Below are 16,011 nucleotides of genomic sequence, written 5' to 3' on the forward strand. Positions count from 1 at the left end.
GTCAGGAACATGACAGGGATGATGGGAATGTTAGAATTCCCACCTTTCCTCTGGATTGGAACATCCCTAGGGATGATCCTTAGTCCGAAGGACATGGATTGATGTTCCTTTCCCACCCTCTTGGAAAACAAGTTGGCTGCTGGAATTTTCTCTGGGTTGTTCCTGTGAGTCGGGAACACAACAGGGATGATGGGAATGTTAGAATTCCCGCCTTTCCTCTGGATTGGAGCGTCCCTAGGGATGATCCTTAGTCCACAGGACGTGGATTGATGTTCATTTTCCTTTCCCACCCATTTGGAAAACGAGTTGGCTGCTGGAATTTTCCCTGGGATGAAGGGGAGTGATTGGGTTGTGCCTTGGGAACAAATCACGGAGCGGCTCCGGCAAAGCCTGCTGGTTTCCCGGGAAAGCTCCATCCCTGGATTTAACCCCTTCCACGAGGGCCCTGGGACGTCTGGAGCCCCATTCCCATGATTTCGGGCTGGAGTTGGTCCAGGGGCATCAAGGCCCAACCCTTGAGGACCCTCCAAGGCGGAGCTTCCAAGCTTGGCCCAAATTGCCTCTTCCTTGCCTTTATTCCGCTTAAACCCGGATTTATCCGCTGAAACCTTCGGAATTCCCGATTGACGCGCGGGAATGTTCCGGTGCTCCGACCCTCAGCCCTTCCTGGGTGGCTCAGACCTCTCCTCCGGGCCGGGTTTAACCAACCGGGCCGGGTTTAATTAACCCCGTTAATCGCGGCCTAAGGACGAGGGGGAGGAACGTCCCTGCGCCGGGAAGGGGAGGGAACCGGGACATTCCCGAGGGATTGGGCACGGTGGGAGGATCTCCCGGGAGAGGGGGTTTCGGGAAGGCGGGAAGGGCTTCGTGGGAAGGTGTCGGAGATGAGTCAGTTCGTCAGCTCTAATTAAAGGCCGGGCTTTAATTAGGGGGAGGGAGGAGGGGAGGGGTGAGTCAGAGGAAGAGGGGGGAGATGGAGGAGAAGGAGAGGGAGAAGGAAACCCACCCGGATCCATCCCAGATTCCAGAAAAACTCCCTGGGATGGTCTGGGGGTGAAATGCCGTAGGTTTGGGAAGGTGAAATCCCTGGGAATGCAGGGAAGAGCTGGGAATGGTGGTGAGGGCTGGATTGGCCACGTGGTGACCGGGAGGGGACACCTGGAAAATCCCGTGTTTCCTTCCCAAACGTGGCACTGATTCCATAGGAGAGGCTCCTGGTGGGTCTCCAGAGGTCACTTGATCCTTGTTTTCCCTAATTAAAGCCCAGGATTAATTAGGGTGTTGGGGGAGCAGGAGGGAGGGGGGATGAGTCAGAGGAAGAGGGGGGAGATGGAGAAGGAGAGGAGAAGGAAACCCACCCGGATCCATCCCAGATTCCAGAAAAACTCCCTGGGATGGGCTGGGGGTGAAATGCCGTAGGTTTGGGAAGGTGAAATCCCTGGGAATGCAGGGAAGAGCTGGGAATGGTGGGGAGGGCTGGATTGGCCACGTGGTGACCGGGAGGGGACACCTGGAAAATCCCGTGTTTCCTTCCCAAACGTGGCACTGATTCCATAGGGAAGAGTCCTGCTGGGTCTCCAGAGGTCACTTGATCCTTGTTTTCCCTAATTAAAACCCAGGATTAATTAGGGAGGTGGGGGAGCAGGAGGGAGGGGGGATGAGTCAGAGGAAGCGAGGGGGGAGATGGAGAAGGAGAGGAGAAGGAAACCCACCCGGATCCATCCCAGATTCCAGAACAACTCCCTGGGATGGGCTGGGGGTGAAATCCCATAGGTTTGGGAAGGTGAAATCCCTGGGAATGCAGGGAAGAGCTGGGAATGGTGGTGAGGGCTGGATTGGCCACGTGGTGACCGGGAGGGGACACCTGGAAAATCCCGGGTTTCCTTCCCAAACGTGGCACTGATTCCATAGGAGAGGCTCCTGGTGGGTCTCCAGAGGTCACTTGATCCATGTTTTCCCTAATTAAAGGCCAGGATTAATTAGGGTGTTGGGGGAGCAGGAGGGAGGGGGGGTGAGTCAGAGGAAGAGGGGGGAGATGGAGGAGAAGGAGAAGGAGAAGGAAACCCACCCGGATCCATCCCAGATTCCAGAACAACTCCCTGGGATGGGCTGGGGGTGAAATGCCATAGGTTTGGGAAGGTGAAATCCCTGGGAATGCAGGGAAGAGCTGGGAATGGTGGGGAGGGCTGGATTGGCCACGTGGTGTCCGGGAGGGGACACCTGGAAAATCCCGTGTTTCCTTCCCAAACGTGGCACTGATTCCATAGGAAAAAGTCCTGCTGGGTCTCCAGAGGTCACTTGATCCATGTTTTCCCTAATTAAAGGCCAGGATTAATTAGGGAGGTGGGGGAGCAGGAGGGAGGGGGATTGAGTCAGAGGAAGAGGGGGAAGATGGAGAAGGAGAGGAGAAGGAAACCCACCCGGATCCATCCCAGATTCCAGAACAACTCCCTGGGATGGGCTGGGGGTGAAATGCCGTAGGTTTGGGAAGGTGAAATCCCTGGGAATGCAGGGAAGAGCTGGGAATGGTGTTGAGGGCTGGATTGGCCACGTGGTGACCGGGAGGGTCACTGGAATTCCTGTTTTCCTTCCCAAACGTGGCATGCTTCACTAGGGAAGAGTCCTGCTGGGTCTCAGCGGTCACTCTGATCCTTTTTTTCCCTCATAACGCCCTGCTTCATTAGTGTGTTTGGGGAGCAGGAGGGAGGGGGGATGAGTCAGAGGAAGCGAGGGGGGAGATGGAGAAGGAGAGGAGAAGGAAACCCACCCGGATCCATCCCAGATTCCAGAACAACTCCCTGGGATGGGCTGGGGGTGAAATGCCGTAGGTTTGGGAAGGTGAAATCCCTGGGAATGCAGGGAAGAGCTGGGAATGGTGTTGAGGGCTGGATTGGCCACGTGGTGACCGGGAGGGGACACCTGGAAAATCCCGTGTTTCCTTCCCGGACGAGTCACCCAAGTCCACAACCAAGACTCCAGAGGTCGCTTGATCCGCGTTTTCCGCCCCAAAAAGCTCCCCCTGATCCCCGTTTTCCCTCTTTTCCAGGCGCACAGTAGGTGGGGCACCATGAGCGGCCTGGGCGACAGCTCCACGGATCCCGCCAATCCCGACTCCCGCAAGAGGAAGGGATCCCCCTGCGACACGGCCCAGAGGTAATTCCCGGCTCCCGCTCCCCCTCGGCATTCCCGGCCTTTCCCCTCCATGCTCAGGAGGGCTGGAGGCTCCTTATCCCGATTCATGGGGTGGTTTCAGGAATTCGGGGTGCTCGGGGAGGATTTTTTGGGATCGTTCTCATCCCGAGCCTTCCCTTCCCGCCGGATTCCCGAGGATTCTGCGTTTCTTCTTCCATGCTGGAATTAGGGAACACAAAGGGGTTCTCCCTGGAATCCCGGGATCATTCCCAGCTGCTGCGCCGGCTGCCCCTTAGGACCGAGCTTTCCCACCTGATTTAGGGAGAGAATTCCAGGATAGGGGCGGCCGTGACCTCCTTCCACGGGCTTTTCCAGGCTCCCTGTGAGTCTTTTTCCCTGGAGTCTGTTGGGAAGGATGAACCTTTCCCGTGTTTTTACGAGTCCAAGCTCTGAATCCAGGCTGGTCCCGGAGCCGATCCTCACCCCGGAGCGGAGTTTGGGATAAATCAATGGATCCCACGGTGCCAAGGGGGGCTTGGACACCTCTTCCCAAGGGATCTGCTCTCCAGGGGATGAGGACACACACCGGGCCCGGATCCATCCAGTCGGCCCTTGGGAAGCAGATCCCTTGGGATGTGTTTCCTGACCCCCAAGCATCCCCAAAAAAAGCCTCCAGGAGTCTTCCCAAATGTATGGGATGAGGAACGAACGGATCATGGAGGAGAGGGAACTGCTGGGTGAAGGATTCTCCTTCCTTGTCCGAGCACAACATCCCTGGAGAGGGGACCAGGGACAAGGGATGCAGGGACAGGACACAGGGAATGGATCCCAGTGCCAGAGGGCAGGGAGAGATGGGAGATTGGGAAGGGATTCCCGGCTGGGAGGGTGGGGAGGGGCTGGGCTGGAATTCCCAGAGAAGCTGTGGCTGCTCCTGGATCCCTGGGAGTGTCCAAGGCCGGGTTGGATTCCCTGGGATAGCGGGAGGTGTCCCTGAACATGGAATGGGATGAGCCTTAATGCCCCTTCCCACCCAAACCAGTCTGGGATTGTGGGATAAAGGACACTCAGAATCCACTCAGAGGGGTTTTCATGGAATGTGGGGATGGAAAAGGCAGGAAAGGGGAAGGGAGACCCTGCCCTGAGTGCCGAGATTCCCAGGGAACCCCCTTGTTCCCGGAACTCCTTCCCAGGGAGGAGCTGGGCTGGGGATGGATCCAATGGCAGGCTCTGGCTCCAGGCTGGGAGAGCTGGGAATGGCCAGGCTGGAGAAGGGAAGGATCCCGGGAGAGCTCGGAGCACATTCCAGAGGCTGAAGGGGCTCCAGGAGAGCTGGAGAGGGCCTGGGGATCAGGGCCTGGAATGCCAGGCCCCAGGGAATGGATCCCAGTGGGAAAGGGGAGATTTGGGAGGGAGATTGGGAAGGGATTCCCGGCTGGGAGGGTGGGGAGGGGCTGGGCTGGAATTCCCAGAGAAACTGGGGCTGTCCCTGGATCCCTGGCAGTGTCCCAGGCCGGGTTGGATTCCCTGGGATAGCGGGAGGTGTCCCTGCCCATGGAATGGGATGGGATTTAAGGTCCCTTCCCACCCAACCCATTCCATGATCCCATGACCCCCATCCCACCTCCAGCCTTTCCGGGAGGGGTCACTCAACCACTTGACCTTGGATTGACCATCCGACCCCAAACCCCGGAGCTGGAGCAGGTTCCCAAACTCCAGGCGGGAATTCCCCACCGGTGCCGTGTCTCCCTCCTTCCCAACCCTCCTCCTCCTCCCTGGAGCCGCTCCATGAAATCCTCCGGATCGAACCAACCTTCCGACCCCCTGGAAGGTTCAACCCCTCCTCGGGAGCCCCAGGGAACAACCCGCCCCTGGAATGTTCTCCCGACGCTCCCGTGGCAGGAAAATTGGCCGATCCTCCCTCCCACCCTTCGGAAGTTTCCACAGCAACGGCGACACTCCAGGTTTTTTCATGGAATTGAGCTCGCCCACGACGCAGGGATGGGATTTTCTTGGCTCTCTCCCCCCCTCTGCTGCTGCTTTTTGGGTCTCGGGGAGAGGAATTCATTCCCCTTTTCCCGGATCCTTTGGGAATTGGCGGTGCCGGTGTCACCCGTTCCCAACCGGATCCTGCTGGGCTTCCAAGCCCACTTCCATGGAGGTGTTTCTGAATCCCTGTGATCCCTTGGCAGGGATTTGAGGGCCCTTGGACCCACCTAAACCCACTGCCGAGGGTTTTCTGGGATGTCTCCCGTGGAAGGACTCATGGAATTCACGGTCCGGGTGGGAATAGTTTGTGTTTTCCAGGATTTTACTGATCTCTTTTGGGATTTGGAGGAGACAAAAGGAGGACGAGTCTTTCCTGTCACTCCCGTCATTCCAGTCACTCCTCCCGGGGAGGGAGGAGAACGAGCTGCTGGAGAGGGAATTTGGGAATTTGGGAGGTGAAGGTTCATCGTGGAGCCTCACGGAATCCTGGAAGGGATGGGAAGGGACCTTAAGGATCATCCCATTCCAACCCTGACACCTCCCCCTATCCCAGGTGGCTCCAGCCTTTCCTTGGACACTCTCAGGGATCCAGGGGCAGCCACAGCTTCTCTGGGAATTCCAGCCCCCCACATTCCATAGAAATCCCTCTGAATGGATGCTGAGTGTCCTTTATCCTGGAGTGGTTTGGGTGGGAAGGCACCTTAAGGATCATCCCGTTCTGACCCCGGCACCTCCCACTATCCCAGGGAATCCAACCCGGCCTGGGACACTCCCAGGGATCCAGGGGCAGCCACAACTTCTCTGGGAATTCCAGCCCAGCCCCTCCCCACCCTCCCAGCCAGGAATCCCTTCCCAATCTCCCCCCCAAATCTCCCCTTTCCCACTGGGATCCATTCCCTGGGGCCTGGCATTCCAGGCCCTGATCCCCAGGCCCTCTCCAGCTCTCCTGGAGCCCCTTCAGGCTCTGGAATGTGCTCCAAGCTCTCCCGGGATCCTTCCCTTCTCCAGCCTGGCCATTCCCAGCTCTCCCAGCCGGGATAGTCCCATCCCACAGGGAGCTGAAGGGAACTTTTATTTAATATTGCCGAGGACTTCCAGGACCTGGAATTCCCAGCAGTGGGAATGACTCGGATTCAGTTCAGTCACCGTCACTCGATCCCTAAAGATCCGAACGCACGAATTTTACCCTGCATTAATCACCATTAACAGTGGTGATTAATCACCACTAATCGCCATTAATGACCGTTAATAATGGTGATTAATTAGTGGAAATCCTGACGTGGTGATTCCCTTTGGGAGAGCTTTCCCTCGCCTGGAATTCAAGAGATATATCAAGATACATCCCAAAATAAGATATAAATGGGATGTTTGGGATCTATCAGGGTGCATCCCAAAATAAGATATAAATGGGATATTTGGGGTATATCAGGATCCATCTCATAATAAGAAACATCCCAAAATAAGATAGAAATCAGATATTTGGGATCTATCAGGATCCATCCCAAAATAAGATATAAATCTTTGGGATCTTTCAAGATCCATCCCAAAATAAGATCCATCCCAAAACAAGATAAAAATCAGATATTTGGGATCTATCAGGATACATCCCAAAATAAGATACAAATCAGATATTTGGGATCTAGCAGGATACATCCCAAAATAAGGTCTAAATGGGATATTTGGGATGTATCAAGATATATCCCAAAATAAGATATATCCTAAAATAATATAGAAATCTTTGGGCTCTATGAAGATCCATCCCAAAATATGATATAAATGGGATATTTGGGATCTATCAGGATCCATCCCAAAATAAGATGTAAATCAGATATTTGGGATCTATCAGGATCCATCTCATAATAAGAAACATCCCAAACTAAGATAGAAATCAGATATTTGGGATCTATCCGGATCCATCCCAAAAGAAGATATAAATGGGATGTTTGGGATCTATCAGGGTACCTCCCAAAATAAGATATTAATGGGATATTTGGGATATATCAAGATATAAATAAGATGAGATATTTGGGATCTATCAGGATACATCCCAACATAAGATCCATCCCAAACTAAGATAGAAATCAGATATTTGGGATCTATCAGGGTACATCCCAAAATAAGATCTAAATCAGATATTTGGGATATATCAGGATACATCCCAAACTAAGATACAAATCAGATATTTGGGATCTATCAGGATCCATCCCAAAATAAGATCCATCTCAAAATAAGATATAAATCAGATATTTGGGATCTGTCAAGATCCATCCCAAAATAAGATATAAATGGGATATTTGGGATCTATCGGGATCCATCCCAAAATATGATACAGATCAGATATTTGGGATCTGTCAAGATCCATCCCAAAATAAGATATAAATGGGATATTTGGGATCTCCCAAGCTCCATCCCAAAACAAGATAGAAATCAGATATTTGGGATCTCTCAGGATCCATCCCAAAACAAGACATAAATCAGATATTTGGGATCTCTCAGGATCCATCCCAAAACAAGACATAAATCAGATATTTGAGATCTCTCAGGATCCATCCCAAAACAAGACATAAATCAGATATTTGGGATCTCTCAGGATCCATCCCAAAACAAGACAGAAATCAGATATTTGGGATCTCTCAGGATCCATCCCAAAACAAGATACAAATCAGATATTTGGGATCTCTCAGGATCCATCCCAAAACAAGATAGAAATCAGATATTTGGGATCTCACAGGATCCATCCCAAAACAAGACATAAATCAGATATTTGGGATCTCTCAGGATCCATCCCAAAACAAGACATAAATCAGATATTTGGAATCTCTCAGGATCCATCCCAAAACAAGACATAAACGGGATATTTGGGATCTCTCAGGATCCATCCCAAAACAAGATAGAAATCAGATATTTGGGATCTCTCAGGATCCATCCCAAAACAAGACATAAATCAGATATTTGGGATCTCTCAAGATCCATCCCAAAACAAGACATAAATCAGATATTTGGGATCTATCAAAATCCATCCCAAAACAAGACATAAATCAGATATTTGGGATCTCACAGGATCCATCCCAAAACAAGACATAAATCAGATATTTGGGATCTCTCAGGATCCATCCCAAAACAAGACATAAATCAGATATTTGGGATCTCTCAGGATCCATCCCAAACCAAGATAGAAATCAGATATTTGGGATCTCTCAGGATCCATCCCAAAACAAGACATAAATCAGATATTTGGGATCTCTCAGGATCCTCCCAAAACAAGACTAAAATCAAGACTCTAAGGATCATCCCAAAACAAGACATAATCAGATATTTGGGATCTCTCAGGATCCATCCCAAAACACAGATCGAGAAATCAGATATTGGGATCTCTCCAGCCCAAAACAAACAGAAATCAGATATTTGGGGATCTCAGGATCCAAATCCCACAAGATATACATAATATTGGGATCTCTCAGGATCCATTACCCAAAACAAGACAGAAATCAGATATTTGGGATCTCTCCAGGCCCATCCCAAAACAAGACATAATCAGATATTTGGGATCTCTCAGGATCCTCCCAAACAAGACAGAATCAATATTGGGATCCATCAGGATCATCCCAAACAAGATAGAAATCCAGATATTTGGGATCTCTCAGGATCCATCCCAAAACAAGACATAAATCAGATATTTGGGATCTCTCAAGATCCATCCCAAAACAAGACATAAATCAGATATTTGGGATCTCTCAAGATCCATCCCAAAACAAGACATAAATCAGATATTTGGGATCTCTCAAGATCCATCCCAAAACAAGATAGAAATCAGATATTTGGGATCTCTCAAGATCCATCCCAAAACAAGACATAAATCAGATATTTGGGATCTCTCAGGATCCATCCCGAAACAAGACATAAATCAGATATTTGGGATCTCTCAGGATCCATCCCAAAACAAGACAGAAATCAGATATTTGGGATCTCTCAGGATCCATCCCAAAACAAGACATAAATCAGATATTTGGGATCTCTCAGGATCCATCCCAAAACAAGATAGAAATCAGATATTTGGGATCTCTCAGGATCATCCCAACAAGAATAAATCAGATATTTGGGATCTCTCAGGATCCATCCCAAACCAAGATAGAAATCAGATATTTGGGATCTCTCAGGATCCATCCCAAAACAAGACATAAATCAGATATTTGGGATCTCTCAGGATCCATCCCAAAACAAGACATAAATCAGATATTTGGGATCTCTCAGGATCCATCCCAAAACAAGACATAAATCAGATATTTGGGATCTCTCAGGATCCATCCCAAAACAAGACATAAATCAGATATTTGGGATCTCTCAGGATCCATCCCAAAACAAGATAGAAATCAGATATTTGGGATCTCTCAGGATCCATCCCAAAACAAGACATAAATCAGATATTTGGGATCTCTCAGGATCCATCCCAAAACAAGACATAAATCAGATATTTGGGATCTCTCAGGATCCATCCCAAAACAAGACATAAATCAGATATTTGGGATCTCTCAGGATCCATCCCAAAACAAGACATAAACGGGATATTTGGGATCTCCCAAGCTCCCATCCCAAAATCAGAGACCTGGGATATATCCCGGTCACCGCGTCTCGTTTTCCCGTCTCCTTTTCCCCGTTTCCGGGCGCGCCGAAGCCGGATAAAGGGCTAAAACCCCCCGAATTCCCGCGGACGTGACGGGTTTTTCCCTGTTTTCCCAGCGCGGAGAAGCGGCGCCGGGAGCAGGAGCACAAGTACCTGGAGGAGCTGGCGGAGCTGCTGTCGGCCAACATCGGGGACATCGACACCCTCAGCGTCAAACCCGACAAATGCAAGATCCTCCGGAAAACCGTCGACCAGATCCAGCAGATGAAGAGGTTGGAGCAAGGTGAGGGGGGCCCTCGGGAACGGCGGGAAAAATCCGTGGGGGGAGGGGTTGGGCTTCTCCTGGAATTCTTCAAACCACGGGAATGGTGATGAATTAGTGGGAAATCGTGGCGTAGGAATTCCATTTGGAATTGTTTTCCTTCCCCTGGGATCCTCCGAGCCACGATTGTGGTGGGAATCAGTGGGAGAATCCTGCTGTAATAATTCCATTTGGAATCGTTTTCCTTCTCCTGGAATTCTTCAAACCCCGATAACGGTGATTAATTAGTGGAAATCCTGATGTAGGAATTCCGTGTGGGAGGGTTTTCCTTCTCCTGGAATTCTTCAAACCCCGATAACGGGGATTAATTAGTGGAGATCCTGATGTAGGAATTCCGTGTGGGAGGGTTTTCCTTCTCCTGGAATTCTTCAAACCCCGATAATGGTGATTAATTAGTGGAGATCCTGATGTAGGAATTCCGTGTGGGAGAGTTTTCCTTCTGGGATCCTCCGAGCCACGATCGTGGTGGGAATCTCTGGGAATTCTCTGGTGGAGTAATTCCATTTAGGAGAGTTTTCCTTCTCCTGGAATTCTTCAGATCGCAGTAATGGTGATTAATTAGTGGAAATCCTGATGCAGGAATTCCATTTGGAATTGTTTTCCTTCTCCTGGGATCCTCCAAGCCACGATTGTGGTGGGAATCAGTGGGAGAATCCTGATGTAATAATTCCATTTGGAATCGTTTTCCTTCTCGTGGAATTCTTCAAACCCCGATAACGGTGATTAATTAGTGGAGATCCTGATGTAGGAATTCCATTTGGAATCGTTTTCCTTCTCCTGGGATCCTCCAAGCCACGATAATGGTGGGAGATCCTGATGTAATAATTCCATGTGGAACAGTTTTCCTTCTCCTGGAATTCTTCAGATCGCAGTAATGGTGATTAATTAGTGGAAATCCTGATGCAGGTATTCCATTTGGAATTGTTTTCCTTCTCCTGGGATCCTCCGAGCCACGATAGTGGTGGGAATCAGTGGGAGAATCCTGCTGTAATAATTCCATTTGGAATCGTTTTCCTTCTCCTGGAATTCTTCAAACCACGATAACGGGGATTAATTAGTGGAGATCCTGATGTAGGAATTCCATTTGGGACAGTTTTCCTTCTCCTGGGATCCTCCGAGCCACGATCGTGGTGGGAATCTCTGGGAATTCTCTGGTGGAGTAATTCCATTTAGGAGAGTTTTCCTTCTCCTGGAATTCTTCAGATCGCAGTAATGGTGATTAATTAGGGGAAATCCTGATGTAGGAATTCCATTTGGAATTGTTTTCCTTCTCCTGGGATCCTCCGAGCCACGATTGTGGTGGGAATCAGTGGGAGATCCTGCTGTAATAATTCCATTTGGAATCGTTTTCCTTCTCCTGGAATTCTTCAAACCACGATAATGGTGATTAATTAGTGGAGATCCTGATGTAGGAATTCCATGTGGGAGGGTTTTCCTTCCCCTGGGATCCTCCAAGCCACGATCATGGTGGGAATCTCTGGGAATTCTCTGGTGGAGAATCCTGGTGTAGTAATTCCATTTAGGAGAGATTTCCCTCTCCTGGAATTCTTTGAACTGCAATAATGGTGATTAATTAGTGGAGATCCTGATGTAATAATTCCATTTGGAATTGTTTTCCTTCCCCTGGGATCCTCCGAGCCACGATAATGGTGGGAATCAGTGGGAGAATCCTGCTGTAATAATTCCATTTGGAATCGTTTTCCTTCTCCCGGAATCCTTCAGAATCCACAAGAACAGTGATTAATTAGTGGAAAATCCTGATGTAATAATTCCATCTGGGAGAGTTTTCCTTCTCCTGGGATCCTCCAAGCCCCGACTGCGATGGGAATCAGTGGGAGATGAGAATTTTATTGGCACGTTCTGGAGCGGAGCCGCTCCATAAAAATCAACGGATTCGAGGGATGTTCCCGCGGTGTCTTGTGGGGGTGAGGGGGGGTTGTTGTATCCGAAATCAATCCTGGATAAAAAACGGATCCCGGCGGATCCGGAGCCGTTCCGGGTTGGAAGCAAAGCGTGGGGAGGGAGAGAGGGTGTGGAATTCCCTGGATCCGCTCCGGGAAACTCTTCACTCTGGGCGAGGGGCAAGGAATTCCTCGGATAACGGGGAGGGTTTAATCCCGGGAAAGGCGGGAAGGAGATCCCTGTGGATGCTCGGGAAGCAAAGCCGGGACTTTCCCACTGAAATATCCCAGTGGATGGGATGGGATGGCCGGGACACGCCATTAATCCCAAATTCCAGCACCACCATCCCTGAATTCCCGTTTGGCCAAACCCCGCTGGCATCCCGTCGCTTCCCTGGGCTTCCATTCCCGAATCACCCTCCCAGCTGGAATTCCAGACCCAAATCCCGCCTGGATTTCGCCCGGCTTCGGCTTTGCCTCGTCCTCTGTCAGCCTGGATTTCAAAACCCCTCCAGCATCCCGGATTTTCCGTCCTTATCCACGTTTCCAGCGCCACCCCCACGTCCCCACTCCTTTCATCCCCATTCCCGGATGGGAATTTTTCCAAGGCGTTTTCCCTCGGCCTCCGGCTCGTTCCCACGGCTCCCCTCCGGATCCAGCAATCCAGAGGGAATCCAGAATCCATGGATCCCACGCCTGGGGCTCCAGAGTTGTCTCACCACCCAGGAGAAGCTTTTCCTCACATCCCAAATTCCCGTCAGCGCCCGTGCTTCCGGAACCTCCCTGTATTCCTGAAAAGCGCCAATTCCCGGGATACCGCCCGCCCGGCATTCCCAGATGTCCATCCTACATCGCTCCAGGAAGGATCCGAGTGTCCTCCTGCACCGGGACGAGAGGAAATGGCACCGGGAGAGACGTTTAGGTTGGATATTGGGAATAAATTCCGGCCCTGGCAGGGTCGGAATTCCTATTCCTGGAGGGATTTCAAATCCCTATGGATACGGCAGCGGGGGACACGGATCCGTGGTGGGAACGCTTGGATTTGGTGATCCGGGAGTTCTTTTCCGCCCCCAGCGATTCCATGATCCATGAAGTCGTCCAACGATCCGGCAGAGATTCCCAGGAAACTCCACAAAACTCAATTTTTGGGAATAAAGGCGTTTCCCAGGATGAGGGGGCAACCGTCTGAGGGTGGGTTGGCCCCTTCCCGTCAAAGAGCTGGAAAAAATTCCCAGTTTTCCCGCGAAACGGAACCGGCTTCTCCCGCTTTTTCCTACCTGAAGGTCACCTCACTCCCACCAGGATTTGAGCTTGGGATAAAAGTCGGGAATGGCTTCTTGGAAGTGCGACGACGACGACACGCCGGGGGTGATCCCTAAAGCTGCCGGCGGGACCCGGATGAGGAAAACCGGGACAATCCGGGACAGTTCCCGCAGGGGAAAAAAAAGGATTTCTGTTGGAAAAAGTCCGTCTGGGTCGGCCACGGGAAAGGCCGGATTGTCCAACGGCGGAATTCCAAGGAAATTGCAGGAGGCGAGGGAAGGACGGAGAGCGACGAAATTCCCGAAAATAAATCGGGGAAGGGCCGGAACTTCCAGAGGGGAGGAAAAACTGACCCACGGTGAAAGAAAAGTCACAGAAATGTCCCAAAATTCCCGGTGGATCCGCCGGAGGATTCCCGGAAGGATGGCGGGGAAAGGGTTAAAAGGGGGGGCTGGATCCGCCTGGATTCGGTTTTCCTTGGATCAGCCAAGTGGGAATTCCCCGTCCCTGCCCGCATCCGATCCAACCCCCGGGGGGGTTTTTTGTTGGTTTTTCCCTCAAAAACTGTGGAAAACCGGGATGGAAGCGGGATGGGAGCCCCTCCCTCCCTCCCTCCGGCAGCGCGGAGCAGCTCCGGGGGGTTAATTCCAACCGCCAGGATAAAGGAATTTTTCCCTGCCCGGCACCCCCCAAACGCTCAGGCAGGGAAGGTCCTTCCCAACCTCGGGAATGCCGCCCTTCCCCGACCTCCCTGGGAGCACAGAAAAATCGGGATAGCTCCCGCAAAAATCCATGGATCGAAGGCCGGCAGCTGCAGCCTGGAGAGATTCCCAGCTAATTTTAGACGAAGCTTAATGTGGTCTTAATTAATTAATTAATCGATAATCAACCGTAAATTAATTTTATTATGTTTATTAATGTTGTTTTAAATTAATTTTATTATAAATTAATAGTTATAATTTTTAATCATTAAGTTATATAAACTTATATAATACATAATATAAAATATAAAATATAATATATATAATATAAAATATATAATATAATATATATTATATAATATAAAATATATAATATAAAATATATAATATAATATATATTATATAATATATAATATATAATGTATATTTATATAATTGTATTTATTATAAATATATATTTATAATATAATTATATAATTGTTTATCATAATTCCATTACATTTATACGTTTAATTATTAAAATATTAATCATATGAATTAATATTTATAAGTTCTGTGAATTATTAATTTCTGAATTTACAAATTAATTTGGGTATAAAAATTTTAATTTAATTGATCAATCCATCAATCAATTAAGGGATGAAAAGAAGCCCTTTAATTACCGCAAACCCCTCGGAGCTGTTCTGGTTCGTTCCCTTTTCCGGCAGAGATTCCGGGAGGAATTCCCGCTTCCCGCCCGCTCCTCCCGCTCCCGTTTTTCCCTCAGACCTCACAGGTCGGGCCTAAACTCGGGTTTAGGACTCGTTTAAAGCCGGGATTAGTTGAGCCCAGGCTCTTCCTCCAGCCGGTTTTCCGAGCCCGAGGGGTTTCCATCCCTTTTTCCGGTGAGTCGGTTCTTCCCCGAGAAAAATCTCCCTCTTTTGGGTTCCCTGAGGGACAAACAACCCCCCCCCCCCCCTCCCAGAGGGAGTTTGGGGTTGGATCGGCAGGAAAAAACTCCCGGGAATGACTCCGGTGGGAGAGGAGGGAAAAGGGATCGTGGAATCGTTGAGGTTGGAAAATCCCTCCGGGATCGCAGAGTCCAACCGTTCCCAAGCACTTCCGAGGCCAGCACGGATCCGGGTCCCCAAGGGCCACATCCACAGGGATTGGAAATGCCTCCTGGAATGAGGAATCCAGCACTTCCAGGGCCTGACAGCCCTTTCCATGCGGGAATTGTTCCCAATATCCCAGCTGAGCTTCCCGTGGAACAGCTGGAGGCCGTTCCCTCTCCTCCTGTCCCTCGTTCCCTGGGAATTGGGGACCTCCTGGAACTTCCTTCCAGGGAATTGTGGAGAGCTGGGACAGTGCCAGGATGGCACAGAATCCTTAGGGATGGTTCAGGTTGGAAAATCCCTCCGGGATCACGGAATCCAACCATTCCCAGCACTGCCAAGGCCACCCTGGATCCGTGTCCCCAAGGGCCACATCCACAGGGATCTGAGATCCCTCCGGGAATGGCGACTCCAGCCCTGCCCTGGGCAGTCCATTCCAATGCCTGACAGCCCTTTCCATGTGGGAATTGTTCCCAATATCCCACCTGCCCCTCCCCTGGCCCAGCTGGAGGCGGTTCCCTCTCCTCCTGTCCCTCGTTCCCTGGGAATTGGGGATCCCCCCCAGGCTCCCCCCTCTTTTCAGGGAATTCTGGAGTGGGAAAAGGTCCCTCCCGATCCCTCTTTTCTCCGGGATGAGCCCCCTCAGCTCCCTTGGCCGCTCCTGCTGCTCCAGAAATCCCGGTCACCGCGATCCCAGAGGACCGAGGGCGACGTGGGATCCTGGAGCTGGGCAGAAGGAACGAGTGGAAAACCGGGAATTGCTTTTCCCAGCGTTCCTCTGCTCCGGGGAAGAGCTTTCCAAGGTGCTTTCAGCTCCGCACGCAGCCCCTGGAATTCCTCGCTCCGCGCTTTTACGGGAATCATTTCACGACGGGACACGATTCCGACCAGGCCTGAACACAAATCCCAGGATTTTGGCTCTCTTTTCCGGGCTGCCATTCCCAAAACCCGGAAGGAAGCTCAACATTTGTTGGGAAGACGCTTCCAAAGA

The 16,011-nt window shown here is 50.5% G+C and overlaps 1 protein-coding gene across 1 annotated transcript; it reads left to right on the top strand.

The window, feature by feature from the left end:
* Positions 1–3,046: 3,046 nt before the first annotated feature.
* Positions 3,047–10,022, top strand: LOC113998036 (nuclear receptor coactivator 1-like; the record flags this gene model as incomplete). The annotated part of the gene is made up of 2 exons (XM_039378200.1): positions 3,047–3,153; positions 9,856–10,022. Coding segments are annotated over 2 exons (274 nt in total), but the record flags the coding sequence as incomplete, so codon positions are not given.
* Positions 10,023–16,011: the final 5,989 nt, after the last annotated feature.

This window comes from Pipra filicauda, unplaced genomic scaffold (assembly GCF_003945595.2).
Source record: "Pipra filicauda isolate LSUMZ 115617 unplaced genomic scaffold, ASM394559v2 scaffold1313_size18109_pilon, whole genome shotgun sequence".
NCBI classification, from domain to species: domain Eukaryota; kingdom Metazoa; phylum Chordata; class Aves; order Passeriformes; family Pipridae; genus Pipra; species Pipra filicauda.